Source organism: Scyliorhinus canicula, chromosome 2 (assembly GCF_902713615.1).
Source record: "Scyliorhinus canicula chromosome 2, sScyCan1.1, whole genome shotgun sequence".
Classification (NCBI taxonomy): Eukaryota; Metazoa; Chordata; class Chondrichthyes; order Carcharhiniformes; family Scyliorhinidae; genus Scyliorhinus; species Scyliorhinus canicula.
Window position 1 is genome coordinate 280629438 of NC_052147.1, and position 14809 is coordinate 280644246.

At 50.3% G+C, this 14809-nt stretch overlaps 1 protein-coding gene across 4 annotated transcripts in view; it reads left to right on the top strand.

Moving 5' to 3' along the window:
- Nucleotides 1-14809, top strand: part of dnajb2 (DnaJ heat shock protein family (Hsp40) member B2) — a 72089-nt gene that overhangs the window by 52072 nt on the left and 5208 nt on the right. For 3 of the 4 annotated variants that reach the window (XR_005459825.1, XM_038790143.1, XM_038790145.1), the window contains exons 7-8: nucleotides 5866-5974; nucleotides 8559-8629. Coding sequence is in view for 3 of the 4 variants with exons in the window: in XM_038790143.1 (XP_038646071.1) it covers nucleotides 5866-5974; nucleotides 8559-8629 (180 nt within the window). In the remaining variant the exon portion in view is untranslated. The remainder of the gene's footprint in view (nucleotides 1-5865; nucleotides 5975-8558; nucleotides 8630-14809) is intronic. The other variant, XM_038790144.1, reaches the window with a different exon arrangement.

Here is a 14809-nt window from a genome sequence, read left to right on the forward strand (position 1 = left end):
CCTCGGTGGCTTTTTGAGGTCCCTTGCCGTCTTCCCCTGGCCCTCTAGCCTCCTTTCCATTTTGTCCAGTGCCTTCTCCATGGGGTTGTCTCAGCCTCCACGGCCGCCAAGGCATCATTTTTCATCTCCTCCCTATGCTTTTGGAGCTCGGAGGTGATGAAGCACATCAGCGCCGGGGTCTGCGCTGGGAACTTTGCGGGGCTGACCCTCGCCGGTTCTGCGCCTCCACGTGTGTTGCCTTGTTCCAAGGCTGAGATTTCCCTCCCCTCGTTTCTATTGGCTTTTGACCGGCTAACTCTTCCCCCAGCCTGGTTGTCAGTGCGGTCTTTGTGTGGGGGGGGGGGGGGGGGGGGGGGGGGTGTTCTGTACTTTTGTTGCCCGTTGGTAGGGGTTTAAAGACCTTCCACAATGCTCTTATACAAGACCCACCTTTCGTTTACTTTTAACCAACCTCTAAATTGTTGGGCCAGAAGATGCACCGGCACCAGAAGGAGCAGCGCCAGCAGCAGGAAGGCCACCTGGAGGACGACCAGCGCTTTGATATAACTTTGTGATAATAGGATTGCAGATTTTCTCCCGCTCCTCCTATTGGTGTTCGTACTCATCCTTTACAGCTCCTGGCCGCCACCAGATGTCCTAAATGAGTATTATAACTTAGCGTCATTCTCCTGTCTCTTCCCCGTAACATAGAGTCATAGAATTTACAGTGCAGAAGGAGGCCATTCGGCCCATCGAGTCTGCACCGGCTCTTGGGAAGAGCACCCTACCCAAGCCCATACCTCCACCCTATCCCCTTAACCCAGTAACCCCCCCCCCCGCAACACTAAGGGCAATTTAGCATGGCCAATCCACCAAACCTGCACATCTTTGGATTGTGGGAGGAAATCCACGCAGGCACGGGGAGAACGTGGGAGACTCCGCACAGATAGTGGCCCAAGCCGGGAATCGAACCCGGGGCCCTGGAGCTGTGAAGCCATTGTGCTAACAAATATGCTACCATAACCTTGCACATTGTTTCTATTCATATAATCATCTAATGCCCTCTTGAATACCTCGATTGAATCTACGCCCACCAGGCAGTGCCTTCTCGAGTCAAACCACTCAATCACATTTGCCTCTTTTGCAAATCATTTTAAATCTGTCCCCTTCTCACTCTTGATGCTTTTACGAGTGGAAAGTTTCTCCCCCCTGTCCATTTTGAGCACCGTTAACAAATCTCCCCTTCTCTCCCAAGGAGAACAGTCCCCATTTCCACCAATGTCACGGGTGGTGGATTTCAGGGCTGTGTGAAAGGACCTGGGGACTGCCCATTACAAAGGATATATTGCCCTTGGGAACGCAGATTCACCATAAATGTTACCAGGGCTTCAAGGGTTAGAATATGAGGAGCGGTTATGTAAATTAGTCATGCATTTCCTGGAATATCAAGTGGGTTATTTGCATTAATAATGAGGGGGCCCTGGTTAAGGGCCAACCTGATTGGAGTTTTTTTGTTTAGCATTTTTGAAATGAATTGCGAGTGTAGACAGAGATAAATTCTAATCTGTTGGTGTGGGATTCCAGGACAAGAGACATAATATTGGTGCCAGGCCTTTCAGGAGAGAGTCATCAAATTTACAGGAGGCCATTCAGCCCATCGGGTCTACACCGGTCCCTTAAAGAGCACCTCACCTAAGCCCACACCTCCACCCTATCCCCGTAATCCAGTAGCCCCACCTAACTTTTGGACACGACGGTCAATTTAGCGTGGCCAGTCCACCTTTGGACTGTGGGAGGAAACCGGAGCACCCGGAGGAAACCCACGCAGACACGGGTGGACCGTACAGATGCCGCACAGACAGTGACCCAAGCCAGGAATCGAACCCGGGACCCTGGAGCTGTGAAGCCACAGTGCTAACCATTGTGCTACTTAGCACTTCCTCACACAAAGGGTGGTAGAAGTGTGGAAGGGTGTTGCCCTTGCCCTGAGTGTCTCGCTCGCCCATTTCAGGGGGGGCAGTTAAGAGTCAACCACATCGTTGTGGGTCTGGAGTCACATGTAGGCCAGACCGGGTAAGGATGGGAGATTTCCTTCCCTAAAGGACATTAGTGAACCAGATGGGTTTTTAATGACAATCGATGATCTTTGCCATGGTCACCATTACTGAGACTAGCTTTATATTCTAGATTTTAATATCTGAATTTAAATTCGGCCGCCAACGGCACTGACTTCCAGTAGGAGATGGCTGATTCACAACCAGGGTTAGAATTGTTGGCTATTGTCCTTTCCAGACATTTCCGGGAATTGGGGCCAACTGGTTGTGCACAGGATAGAACCAGCAATGAACACCTGGAGTACGAGTGGAATTAATGCTCCCGTTTTATGAAGCTCTGATTGTCACAGAAAGTTGGTTTACAGGTGCAACAGGTGATTAAGAAGGCAAATGGAATTTTGTCCTTCATTGCTAGAGGGATGGAATTTAAGACTAGGGAGGTTATGTTGCAATTGTATAAGGTGTTAGTGAGGCCACACCTGGGGTATTGTGTTCACTTTTGGTCTCCTTACCTGAGAAAGGACGTACTGGCACTGGAGGGTGTGCAGAGGAGATTCACTAGGTTAATCCCAGAGCTGAAGGGGTTGGACTATGAGGAGAGGTTGAGTAGACTAGGACTGTACTTGTTGGAATTTAGAAGGATGAGGGGGGATCTTATAGAAACATTTAAAATTATGAAGGGAATAGATAGGATAGATGCGGGCAGGTTGTTTCCACTGGCGGGTGAAAGCTGAACTAGGGGGCATAGCCTCAAAATAAGGGGAAGTAGATTTAGGACTGAGTTTAGGAGGAACTTCTTCACCCGAAGGGTTGTGAATCTATGGAATTCCTTGCCCAGTGAAGCAGTTGAGGCTCCTTCATTAAATGTTTTTAAGGTAAAGATAGATAGTTTTTTGAAGAATAAAGGGATTAAGGGTGATGATGTTCGGGCCGGAAAGTGGAGCTGAGTCCACAAAAGATCAGCCATGATCTCATTGAATGGCGGAGCAGGCTCGAGGGGCCAGATGGCCTACTCCTGCTCCTAGTTCTTATGTTCTTATGGGCCACACCTGGCATAGTCAGTCCACCTCTTGGCAATGCACCATGAGAAGGATTTATTGGCCTTGGAGAGGGTTCCGTGCAGATATTTGCGATTAAAAGGATTAAGGAATGAGGGCAGGTTGCATGCCATAAATTAAGCATGTATTTGCTTGAATATGGAAGATTAAGAGGTGATCTAGTAGAGGTGTTTTGGATGATTAAGGGGTTTGGTTAGCTCGGTTGTCGCTAACGCGGGGCTCACAATAATGCCAGCAGCATGGCGTCTATTCCTGTTCTGGCTGAGGTAGACTTGGATCCTGCCCCTGGGAGTGACAAACCACCACTGACAAAACTGTCGAGAAAATGGCTCAGGGTGATGAGACAAGGACCTGACTTCAGGAGGAAGGCTTGGGTTTCCTCCGGGTGCTCCGGTTTCCTCCCACAGTCCAAAGACGTGCAGGTGAGGTTGTTTGGCCACGCTAAATCGCCCTTAGTGTCCCAAAAGGTCAGGTGGGGTTACTGGGTTACGGGGATAGGGTGGAGGTGTGGGCTTAAGTGGGGTGCTCTTTCCAAAGGCTGGTGCAGACCCGATGGGCCGAATAGCCTCCTTCTGCACTGTAAATTCTATGAATTCTAGAATAAAGGATAGGGTTGATAGAAACTATTTCCAAGTCCACAAAAAGGGACATAAAATGAGAACCAGGCTGTTCGGGTGAACTGTTTTGGGATAAGGGTAATGTGGGTTGAAAAAAGCAAGATGAGAATAATAGAGTGGAAATCTAGATCATCCATGATCTTATTGAGCAAGTTCCGTGGGCTGAACGGCTACCCCCAGTTCTTGGGCGCGATTCTCCGACCCCCACGCCGGGTGGGAGAATCGCGGGAGTGCCAGGCGATTCCCGCCACGCCGCCCTGGCCCCCGCACGCGATTCTCCCACCTCCTCTCCCCCCCCCCCCCCCCCCCCCCCAAACGGCGTGTCGTGTTTTACGACAGGCCGCTCGTAGAATTGCGGCTCGCCGTTTCTAACGGTCGAGCGGCGATTCTCCGGCCCGGATGGGCCGAGCGGCCTGCCCAATCCGACCGGTTCATGCCGGCGCCAACCACACCTGGTCGCTGCCAGCATGAACAGCGCGCGAACGCTGCGTGTGCGGCCTGTGGGGGGGGGAGGATCGAGCACCAGGGGGGTGCTCAGGAGGGGTTTGGCCCGCGATAGGTGCCCACTGATTGGCGGGCCGGCGTCTCTAAAGGACGCATTCTTTTTCCTCCGCCGCCCCGCAAGATCAATCATCCATGTCGTGCGGGGCGCCCGCGGGTAGGACGGCAACCGCGCATGCGCGGGTGACGTCATTTAAGTGCCGCTGAAATTTCAGCTAGCTGGGGGGAACGAGCTACGGTACCTGCAGCTCAAAAACTTCCTACGAAAGGAGACAAGGACGTACCCACAACCGCCACGACAGACACTACTGGAAGACCTACTGGACGCAAGTATCCTAGAGAAAGGGAACTGTAGTGACATGTATGACCGACTGGTAGATAGGGACGACACCGTACTGGACGCAACAAGAAGGAAATGGGAGGACGACCTGGGGATGGAGATAGGGTGGGGACTCTGGAGCGAAGCACTGCATAGGGTCAACTCCACCTCCACGTGCGCAAGGCTCAGCCTGACGCAACTAAAAGTGGTACATAGAGCCCACTTAACGAGAAACCGTATGAGTAGGTTCTTCCCGGAGGTGGAGGACAAATGTGAGCGGTGCCAAAGAGGCCCGGCCAACCACGCCCACATGTTCTGGTCTTGCCCCAGACTTGTGGAGTACTGGACAGCCTTCTTCGAGGCTATGTCCAAAGTGGTGGGGGTGAGGGTGGAGCCATACCCGATAGTGGCGGTCTTCGGGGTTTCAGACCAGCCAGATCTATTCCTGGGGAGGAGGGCGGACGCCCTTGCCTTTGCCTCCCTGATTGCCCGCCGTAGAATCCTGTTTGGCTGGCGGTCAGCAGCACCACCCAGAGCTGCAGACTGGCTGTCCGACCTCTCGGAATCTCTCCAAATGGAGAAAATCAAATTCGCCATCCGAGGGTCGGACGACGGCTTCCACAGAACGTGGGAGCCATTCATGCACTTGTTCCGGGACCTGTTTGTGGTACATGAGGAAGAATAGTCGGGTGGCCAAGAACCAGGGGAAAATGGACGGGAATCGGGGGAAGGTAGCCGGGGGGAGGGGGGGGGGGGGGGGGGGGCTACGGGCTCGGTATGGGGGTTTGATGGCAAGCCAAGGCCCAAAACCAAACTATAAATAAATGCCTATAAACATGTGCCTCGGCCATATTGGGGAATGTAAAATATGTATGCTGGCTAAAGGGGGCGGCCACAATTATTGTTATGAAGGTGCTTACCTGTAAATATTCATGTTAAATTTTTGTGTTTTCCTTTTTTTTTCTCTCTCTAATAACTTGTAATTTGTCATATACGTATAAAATATGAAAACTCAATAAAAAAACATTTATAAAAAAAATTTAAGCGCCGCTGGCCGCGTTATTTATGCGCCGCCGCTTTGACGCGGGCGCCAAGGCCTGGCGCGCGAAATTGACGTGGCGCCGCTCCTAGCCCCCTGGGGGTGGGAGAATAGGGGGCGAGGAGCGGCCTCCGACGTCGGAGTCAAACACTCCGGCGTCAGCACCTAGTCTCCCGTTGGGAGAATTGCGCCCCTTGTGTTCCTCCAACTTCATCGCTCAGCTGTTTTATGAGTCTCTGCCTTTTCACTGTTTGAATCCTTCTCCCCTCACCCTCTAACAAATACATTTTACCCTCAGCAGACTTCTCGTCATTTTCCGCCAATGTTGGCGGGAGCGGAGTGGGGAATTTCCGATCAGTGTCGACGTCAACAAAGCTCGTTAACGGAAGACGCATCACCACCAGAAAGTGAGTAACTGGGAGGAGATTCAGAGAGTCACAATAATTTGCCACCAGTTTTATTGAACTGGCCGCGGAGGTTGTGTGAACAGGGGGTTCCTGTGGGTACCAGGGTGGATTTGTGGTTAGAGCAGGTATGGGGAGGGTTTTGAGGATTACTATCACAGCAACACATCATCAGTAGTGGAGTAAGACAGACCATAAGACATAGGAGCAGATTGAGGCCACTCGGCCCATCGAGTCCGCTCCACCATTCAATCATGGCTGATATTTTTCTCATCCCCATTCTCCTGCCTTCTCCCCATAACCCCTGATCCCCTTATTAATCAAAACCTATCTGTCTCTGTCTTAAAGACACTCAGTGATTTGGCCTCCACAGCCTTCTGCGGCAAAGAGTTCCACAGATTCACCACCCTCTGGCTGAAGAAATTCCTCCTCATCTCTGTTTTAAAGGATCATCCCCGTTAGTCTGAGATTGTGACCTCTGGTTCTAGTTTTTCCTCAACCGTTCCTCTTCATTCCAGGGATCATTCTTGTGAACCTCCTCTGGACCCTTTCCAAGACCAGCACATCCTTCCTTAGATACGGGGTCCAAAACTGCTCACAATACTCCAAATGGGGTCTGACCAGAGCCTTATACAGCCTCAGAAGTACACCCCTGTTCTTGTATTCTAGCCCTCTCGAAATGAATGCTATTATCTTCATACCTTATTATGGTCTAATTCAAGCCCACATTTACTATTAATGCGTTAATTTTGTGCCATTCGGCCCATTGAGCCCATGCCACTTGAGGAATTCTGCTTTGCAATGCGAGGAAGAGTAATGGATTGAGAGGTGACTGAATTCTTGGTTGCCACGTGACAGTCATCCCTGTGGCAATTTCTATGAAGCCACCCCACTTAAAAGCCAAAATATTAGTAGGCTTGTGACGGTCTGGAATTTACAGCTTCAGGATTTCCACAAATGCTTTCCAGTCAGTTCACTAATTTTGAAGTTAGGTCACTATTGTAGGAAACATGGACCCAATTTGCCGACAGCACGCTCCCAAGAACTAACGTGCAACATATGGCTGAAAATTCCCCGATTCAATTTTGTAATAGTGCCCATGGATCTTTCACCGCAGAGAGCAGGCTTGTCCTCTGTTCAATATTATCCAGCATCTCAGACAGAGTGGCACTCTCTCAGCACTGCACTGGGATTGTCAGCTTCGATCACTGGCCCAAACTTCTGGAGCGCAATCTTTTGACTCAGATGAGTGTTTCAGGAGCTTTACCCTGTATCTAACCCCATGCTGTACCTGTCCTGGGAGTGTTTGATGGGGACAGTGTAGAGGGAGCTTTACTCTGTATCTAACCCCATGCTGTACCTGTCCTGGGAGTGTTTGATGGGGACAGTGTAGAGGGAGCTTTACTCTGTATCTAACCCCGTGTTGTACCTGTCCTGGGAGTGTTTGATGGGGACAGTGCAGAGGCAGCTTTACTCTGTATCTAACCCCGTGCTGTACCTGTCCTGGGAGTGTTTGATGGGGACAGTGTAGAGGGAGCTTTACTCTGTATCTAACCCCGTGCTGTACCTGTCCTGGGAGTGTTTGATGGTGACAGTGTAGAGGGAGCTTTACTCTGTATCTAACCCCGTGCTGTACCTCTCCTGGGAGTGTTTGATGGGGACAGTGTAGCGGGAGCTTTACTTTGTATCTAACCCCGTGCTGTACCTGTCCTGGGAGTGTTTGATGGGGACAGTGTAGAAGGAGCTTTACTCTGTATCTAACCCCATGCTGTACCTGTCCTGGGAGTGTTTGATGGGGACAGTGTAGAGGGAGCTTTACTCTGTATCTAACCCCATGCTGTACCTGTCCTGGGAGTGTTTGATGGGGACAGTGTAGAGGGAGCTTTACTCTGTATCTAACCCCGTGCTGTACCTATCCTGGGAGTGTTTGATGGGGACAGTGTAGAGGGAGCTTTACTCTGTATCTAACCCTGTGCTGTACCTGTCCTGGGAGTGTTTGATGGGAACTGTGTAGAGGGAGCTTTACTCTGTATCTAACCCCGTGCTGTGTTGTCCTGGGAGTGTTTGATGGGGACAGTGTAGAGTTAGCTTTACTCTGTATCTAACCCTGTGCTGTACCTGTCCTGGGAGTGTTTGATGGTGACAGTGTAGAGGGAGCTTTACTCTGTATCTAACCCCGTGCTGTACCTATCCTGGGAGTGTTTGATGGGGACAGTGTCGAGGGAGCTTTACTCTGTATCTAACCCCGTGCTGTACCTATCCTGGGAGTGTTTGATGGGGACAGTGTAGAGGGAGCTTTACTCTGTATCTAACCCCATGCTGTACTGTCCTGGGAGTGTTTGATGGGGACAGTGTAGAGGGAGCTTTACTTTTTATCTAACCCCGTGCTGTGTTGTCCTGGGAGTGTGTGATGGGGACAGTGCAGAGGGAACTTTACTCTGTATCTAACCCCGTGCTGTACCTGCCCTGGGAGTGTTTGATGGGGACAGTGCAGAGGGAACCTTTTCTCTATCAAACCCAGTGTTGTACCCACCCTGGGAGTGGTTTTTCATGTTCCCAATATAACCTGTCTGTTTTTGTCTCCAAGGATTGTGGATAATGGTGAAGAAAGGGTGGAAATCGAAGAAGACGGGCAGCTGAAGTCAGTCCGAGTAAACGGTAAGCGAGATAGGAGGACCAGGAGAGACTAAGCCACACACAGTGAACTCAACGGCAGCTACAGGGTAATCTGGGGAGCAACTAGAGAAGAGATCAGTGGGAACGAAATGGCAACAAGACAGGAAGGATAGAACACGCCAGCGATTAGAAACTTTGACTAGAGACATTCGGCACTGCTTGCAAGAATCCAGAATAAATTTATGTAGAAATAAAGAAGATCTTCCCTTGCCCATCCCATTCGCGCCCCTGTCTTGTTTGTTTTCGATAGAAACAGGTGGTCTTCGAGCTAGTGTACTGGTAGGCTGTGCGCTCCAGTTTCGTTACACTTATGGTCAAGTTGCTTTGAGGAGTTGGCATGAGGCCAACGCATAGTGAAACAATGCAGGCTGAATCTTTTTACAGACATAGACATAGAATTTACAGTGCAGAAGAAGGCCATTCGGCCCATCGAGTCTGCACCGGTTCTTGGAAAGAGCACCCCACAAGCCCACAACTCTGCCCCATACCCGTAACCCAGTAACCCCACGTCTAACCCTTTGGACACTAAGGGGAAATTTAGCATGGATAATCCTCCTATCCTGCACGTCTTTGGACTTTGGGAGGAAACCGGAGCTCCCGGAGGAAACCCACGCAGGCACGGGGAGAACGTGCAGACTCCACACCGACAGTGATCCAAGCCGGGAATCGAACCTGGTGCTGTGAAGTGACTCTGCTAACCACTGTGCATCCGTACCGTGCCGAATCTGGGTGATGAATGGGGAACAGGCAGAGCACACTGCTTTAGACCCACACAGGAGCCAGGCCATGAAGATCTAATGATGTTTCAAAGATAATTGCATGACGAGGTAGTTTTGTGAAAGTGTTCATGGAACCATAGAATGATACAGTACAAAAGGGTGCTAACTGGCCCATTGTGCTAGGTCTTTGAAAGAGCTAGCCGATTAATATCATTCCTCCCTCCACTCTTATTTGCTCATGCGATAAGGGCCTCTGTGGCATTTTATTGCCCTTGAGAATGTGGTGGTGAGCTGCCTTCTTGAACTGCTGCAGCCCATGTGTTGTAGGTACACCCACAGTGCAGCTAGGGAGGGAGTTCCAGGATTTTGACCCAGCGACAGTGAAGGAACGGCCAATATATTTCCAAGTCAGAATAATGTGTGACTTGGAGGAGAATCTGTCGGTCGGCATGTTTAGGTGGTAGAATTTGCAGCTTTGGAAGGTGCAGAAACTTGGCTGGGGATCGGCAGTGGTGGATGGGGTGCCAATCAAGCGGGGCTGCTTTGTCCTGGATGGTGTGGAGCTTCTTGAGTGTTGTTGGAGCTGCACTCATCCAGGCAAGTGGAGAGTATTCCATCACACTCCTGACTTGTAGATGGTGGATGCTTTTGGGGGAATCAGGAGGTGAGTTAATCATAGACTCCCTACAGTGCAGAAGGTGGCCATTCGGCCCATTTGGTCTGCACCAGCCCTTTGAAAGACCTCAGCCCAATCCCCCATCGTATTCCAGCAACCCCACCTTCAGGGGCAATTTAGCATGACCAAACATCCTTGGACTGTGGGAGGAAACCGGCGCACCTGGAGGAAACCCACGCAGACACGGGGAGAATGTGCAAACTTCACACAGGCACTCACCCGAGATCGGAATCAAACCCGGGCTAACCACTGTGCCACCTTGCCGCCCACGGAATTCTCACCACAGACTTCCCAGCGTCTGAACTGCTCTCGTAGCCACTGTGGTTGGTGCAGTTAAGATTTTGATCGATGGTGTTCCCCAGGATGTTATACAGGGGGAATTCAGCAATAGTAATGCCATTGGACGTCACGGGGAGATGGTGACACTCTTGTTGGAGATGGGCATTGCCTTTATTTGTAAATTAAGAGTCCAAGCCTGACTGTTGTGCAGGTCTTGCTGCACACGGACACAGACCGCTTCCGTATCTGAAGGGTCGCCCATGGAGTTCAACATTGTGCCATCACCAATGAACATCCCCTTAAGTTGGAACGGATGATCACTCGCCCTGAAGATGGTTGGACCTAGGAAACCACCCTGAGGAACTCTAGCGGTCTTATCTTGAGAATACGCTTATTGTCACCTGACAGACATAATCATCTTCCTTTGTGCTCGGCTAGACTCCAGTCAAACCCACTCCTCAGGATATTGCTGTGGGATCTTTTATTTCAACATGAGAGGGCAGACTGGGCCTAGCTATAACATTTAATCTGAAATGTGATGCCTCAAAACAGCACAGTGTGGTTGTAAAACATAACTTATCCATTCACGTGCTTTATTGAGGGAAACCTGTTACCCTTACTTGGTCAAGGCCTGTATGTGACTCCAGTTTCATACCAAGGTGGTTGACTCTTAACCACCCTTTGAAGTGGTCCAGCATTGTATCCAAACATGACGAAGAATAAAACTGGAGAAATCACTCAATTCAACCGAGGCATCGACTCGGGACACAATAAAGGGCTCAATCAACCGAGCAAAATGATCTTCCCTAACAGGGGCCGTTTAGAGGCTGTTTAGCACACTGGGCTAAATCGCTGGCTTTGAAAGCAGACCAAGCAGGCCAGCAGCACGGTTCGATTCCCGTAACAGCCTCCCCGAACAGGTGCCGGAATGTGGCGACTAGGGGCTTTTCACAGTAACTTCATTGAAGTCTACTCGTGACAATAAGCGATTTTCATTTTTTCATTTCATCTGAGGACCCGTGCAACAGTGGGGGCATTCTGCCCTAAAGACCACCGGAGCAATAGCCTGCTTTAAATCAGAAGCATAGAGAAATACTGGTGAGCCATCGATGCTGTTTCCTCCTGTCAACATCAGTCCCGTCTCATCGGCAGATTAGACCCACCAGAGGGTGGGTGGTACACGTGCAGGAGCGAGTGATGAAGAATCGGCCTTTCAAGGCGAGCCTCTGCAATTTAATTGGAGGTAACACTGCGGGTGGTATTTTCCGGCTCTTCCTCAACCTTGAATGCTTCAGGCATTCATCCCTCATCCCTCTTCACCCCCACCATTGGTGGCCATGGCGTCCAGGTCATACACTTTGAAAATTACCCCCACCCTCCTTTCTGCTTAAAGATCCTCGGCGGAATTCTCCGTTCCTGAGGCTAAATGTTGCCGCCGGGACAGGATTAGTGGAGTTCGACAACAGCAAAACTGGCACCGTAACTGGACCGATTCAGCAACCGTCTGAGGGGCTAGCACCTGAGCCACATGGAACGCAATCGATTCCCATGGGAAATGGTGTGGGGTTCGCCGGGTCTGTGATTGACGCTCAGGAGGCTGACGAGCTGCAGTTGCATGTACACATTACACTTCCCACACACACTCATCCCAGCCAACGCGGGGGGGGGGGGGGGGGGGGGGGGAGGGCACGGTAGCAGAGTGGTTAGCACAATTGCTTCACAGTTCCAGGGTCCCAAGTTCGATTCCCGGCTTGGGTCACTGCCTGTGCGGAGTCTGCACGTTCTCCCCGTGTCTGCGTGGGTTTCCTCCGGGTGCTCCGGTTTCCTCCCACAGTCCAAAGATGTGCAGGTTAGGTGGATTGGCCATGCTAAATTGCCCCTTAGTGACCAAAATTGCCCTTAGTGTTGGGTGGGGCTACTGGGATATAGGGATAGGGTGGAGGCGTGGGCTTGGGTCGGGTGCTCTTTCCAAGAGCCGGTGCAGACTCGATGGGCCAAATGGCCTCCTTCTGCACTGTAAATTCTATGATTCTTTGAACACGATGGCACTGGTTGCGCTGGAGCGCGTCCATACCATTGATGGGTCAGCTGGGGCCAGAGGGCACCTAACCTGCACATCTTTGGACTGAGAGAACCGGAGCACCCGGAGGAAACCCACGCAGACATGGGGGGAACATACATTCTCCACACAGACAGTGACCCAAGGTTGGAATTGAATCCAGGACCCTGGCGCTGTGAGGCAGCAGTGCTAACCACCGTGCCACCCTTCAAGTAGCTCCTTGAATTTCAGTACGGAACACTAGTAAAAGGGAAGTAAAGTTAAATCTAGTCAAAGTGAAATAAGGTAATTTAGTAAACAAAAGTCATAGAAGTATAGAAAGCAAAGCAGTGGAGAAAAAGAGCGGGGGAGAGAGACTGGGCAGAGTGCTAAATTGGAGTTTGGAGTTCCTGCGGTGACATCAGGATTCAAAAGTGATGCAGTGCAAGTGGAATCAGGTGATTGGGTGAGTATGGTCGATAAGCATTTACTACTTTTATTGTTCGTAGTTTATAGTTTGTAAGGATTGTATTCTGTAGTAACAAGGGCCAGGGTAGACGGGCCTGAGAGTAATTGATATTTGATTTTAAGTATCTTCTGAAATGTTTAATTTAAAGGGGTAAGTCATGGCAAGAGAGCTGTAAGCTGTGGTGTGCCCCTCCTGCTCTATGTGGGAAGTCTGGTCCATTTCCAGTGCCCGGGGCCAGCATGTGTGCGGGAAGTATCTCCAGTTGCAACTCCTGGAAGACCAGGTTTCGGAGCTGGAGCGATGGCTGGGGACACTGTGGGGCATCCCTGAGGCAGAGAGTATTGTGGATAGCATGTACAGAGAGGTGGTAACCACCTGCTCAGCAGGAGAACCAGGCGGGCAGTGCAGGAATCGCTTGTCCTGAATTTGATCAAATAGAGTCATACAGTGCAAAAGAGACTCTTTGGCCCATCGAGTCTGCACCGACAAAATTCACTAAATCTGCACTAATCCCACTTTCCAACACTTGACCCATAGCCTTGAATGAGCACATTTCTTGGTGCTCTTCCATGTACCTTTTAAAGGTTGTGATGTTTGCCACCTCTACTACCCTCCCAGACACTGTATTGCAGACTCCCACCATCCTCTGGGAGGAAATTTCCTCAATCTCCTCTGAACCTCCTGCCCCTCACCTTAAAATTATGCCCCCTCAAAGAACAAAGAACAAAGAAAAGTACAGCACAGGAACAGGCCCTTCGGCCCTCCAAGCCTGTGCCGACCATGCTGCCCGTCTAAACTAAAATCTTCTACACTTCCTGGGTCCGTATCCCTCTATTCCCATCCTATTCATGTATTTGTCAAGATGCCCCTTAAATGTCACTATCGTCCCTGCTTCCACCACCTCCTCCGGCAGCGAGTTCCAGGCACCCACTACCCTCTGTGTAAAAACCTTGCCTCGTACATCTCCTCTAAACCTTGCCCTTCGCACTTTAAATCTATGCCCCCTAGTAATTGACCCCTCCACCCTGGGAAAAAGCCTCTGATTATCCACTCTGTCTATGCCCCTCATAATTTTGTAGACCTCTATCAGGTTGTCCCTCAACCTCCGTCGTTCCAGCGAGAACAAACCGAGTTTATTCAACCTCTCCTCATAGCTAATGCCCTCCATACCAGGCAACATCCTGGTAAATCTCTTCTGCACCCACTCTAAAGCATTCACATCCTTCTGGTAGTGTGGTGACCAGAATTGAACACTATACTCCCAAGTGTGGCCTAACTAAGGTTCTATACAGCTGCAACATAGCTTGCCAGTTTTTATACTCATTGCCCCGGCCAATGCAAGTAAGCATGCCGTATGCCTTCTTGACTACCTTCTCCACCTGTGTTGCCCCTTTCAGTGACCTGTTGACCTGTACACCTAGATCTCTCTGACTGTCAATATTCTTGAGGGTTCTACCATTCACTGTATATTCCCTACCTGTATTAGACCTCACATTTGTCTGGATTAAACTCCATCTGCCATCTCTCCGTCCAAGTCTCCAGACAATCTAAATCCTGCTGTATCCTCTGACAATCCTCATCGCTATCCGCAATTCCACCAACCTTTGTGTCGTCTGCAAACTTACTAATCAGACCAGTTACATTTTCCTCCAAATCATTTATATATACTACGAACAGCAAAGGTCCCAGCACTGATCCCTGCGGAACATCACTAGTCACAGCCCTCTAATCAGAAAAGCACTCTTCCATTGCTACTCTGTGCCTTCTAGAACCTAGCCAGTTCTGTATCCATCTTGCCAGCTCACCTCTGATCCCGTGTGACTTCACCTTTTGCACCAGTCTGCTATGAGGGACCTTGTCAAAGGCCTTACTGAAGTCCATATAGACAACATCCACTGCCCTACCTGCATCAATCATCTTTGTGACCTCTTCGAAAAACTCTTATCAAGTTAGTGAGACACGACCTCCCCTTCACAAAACC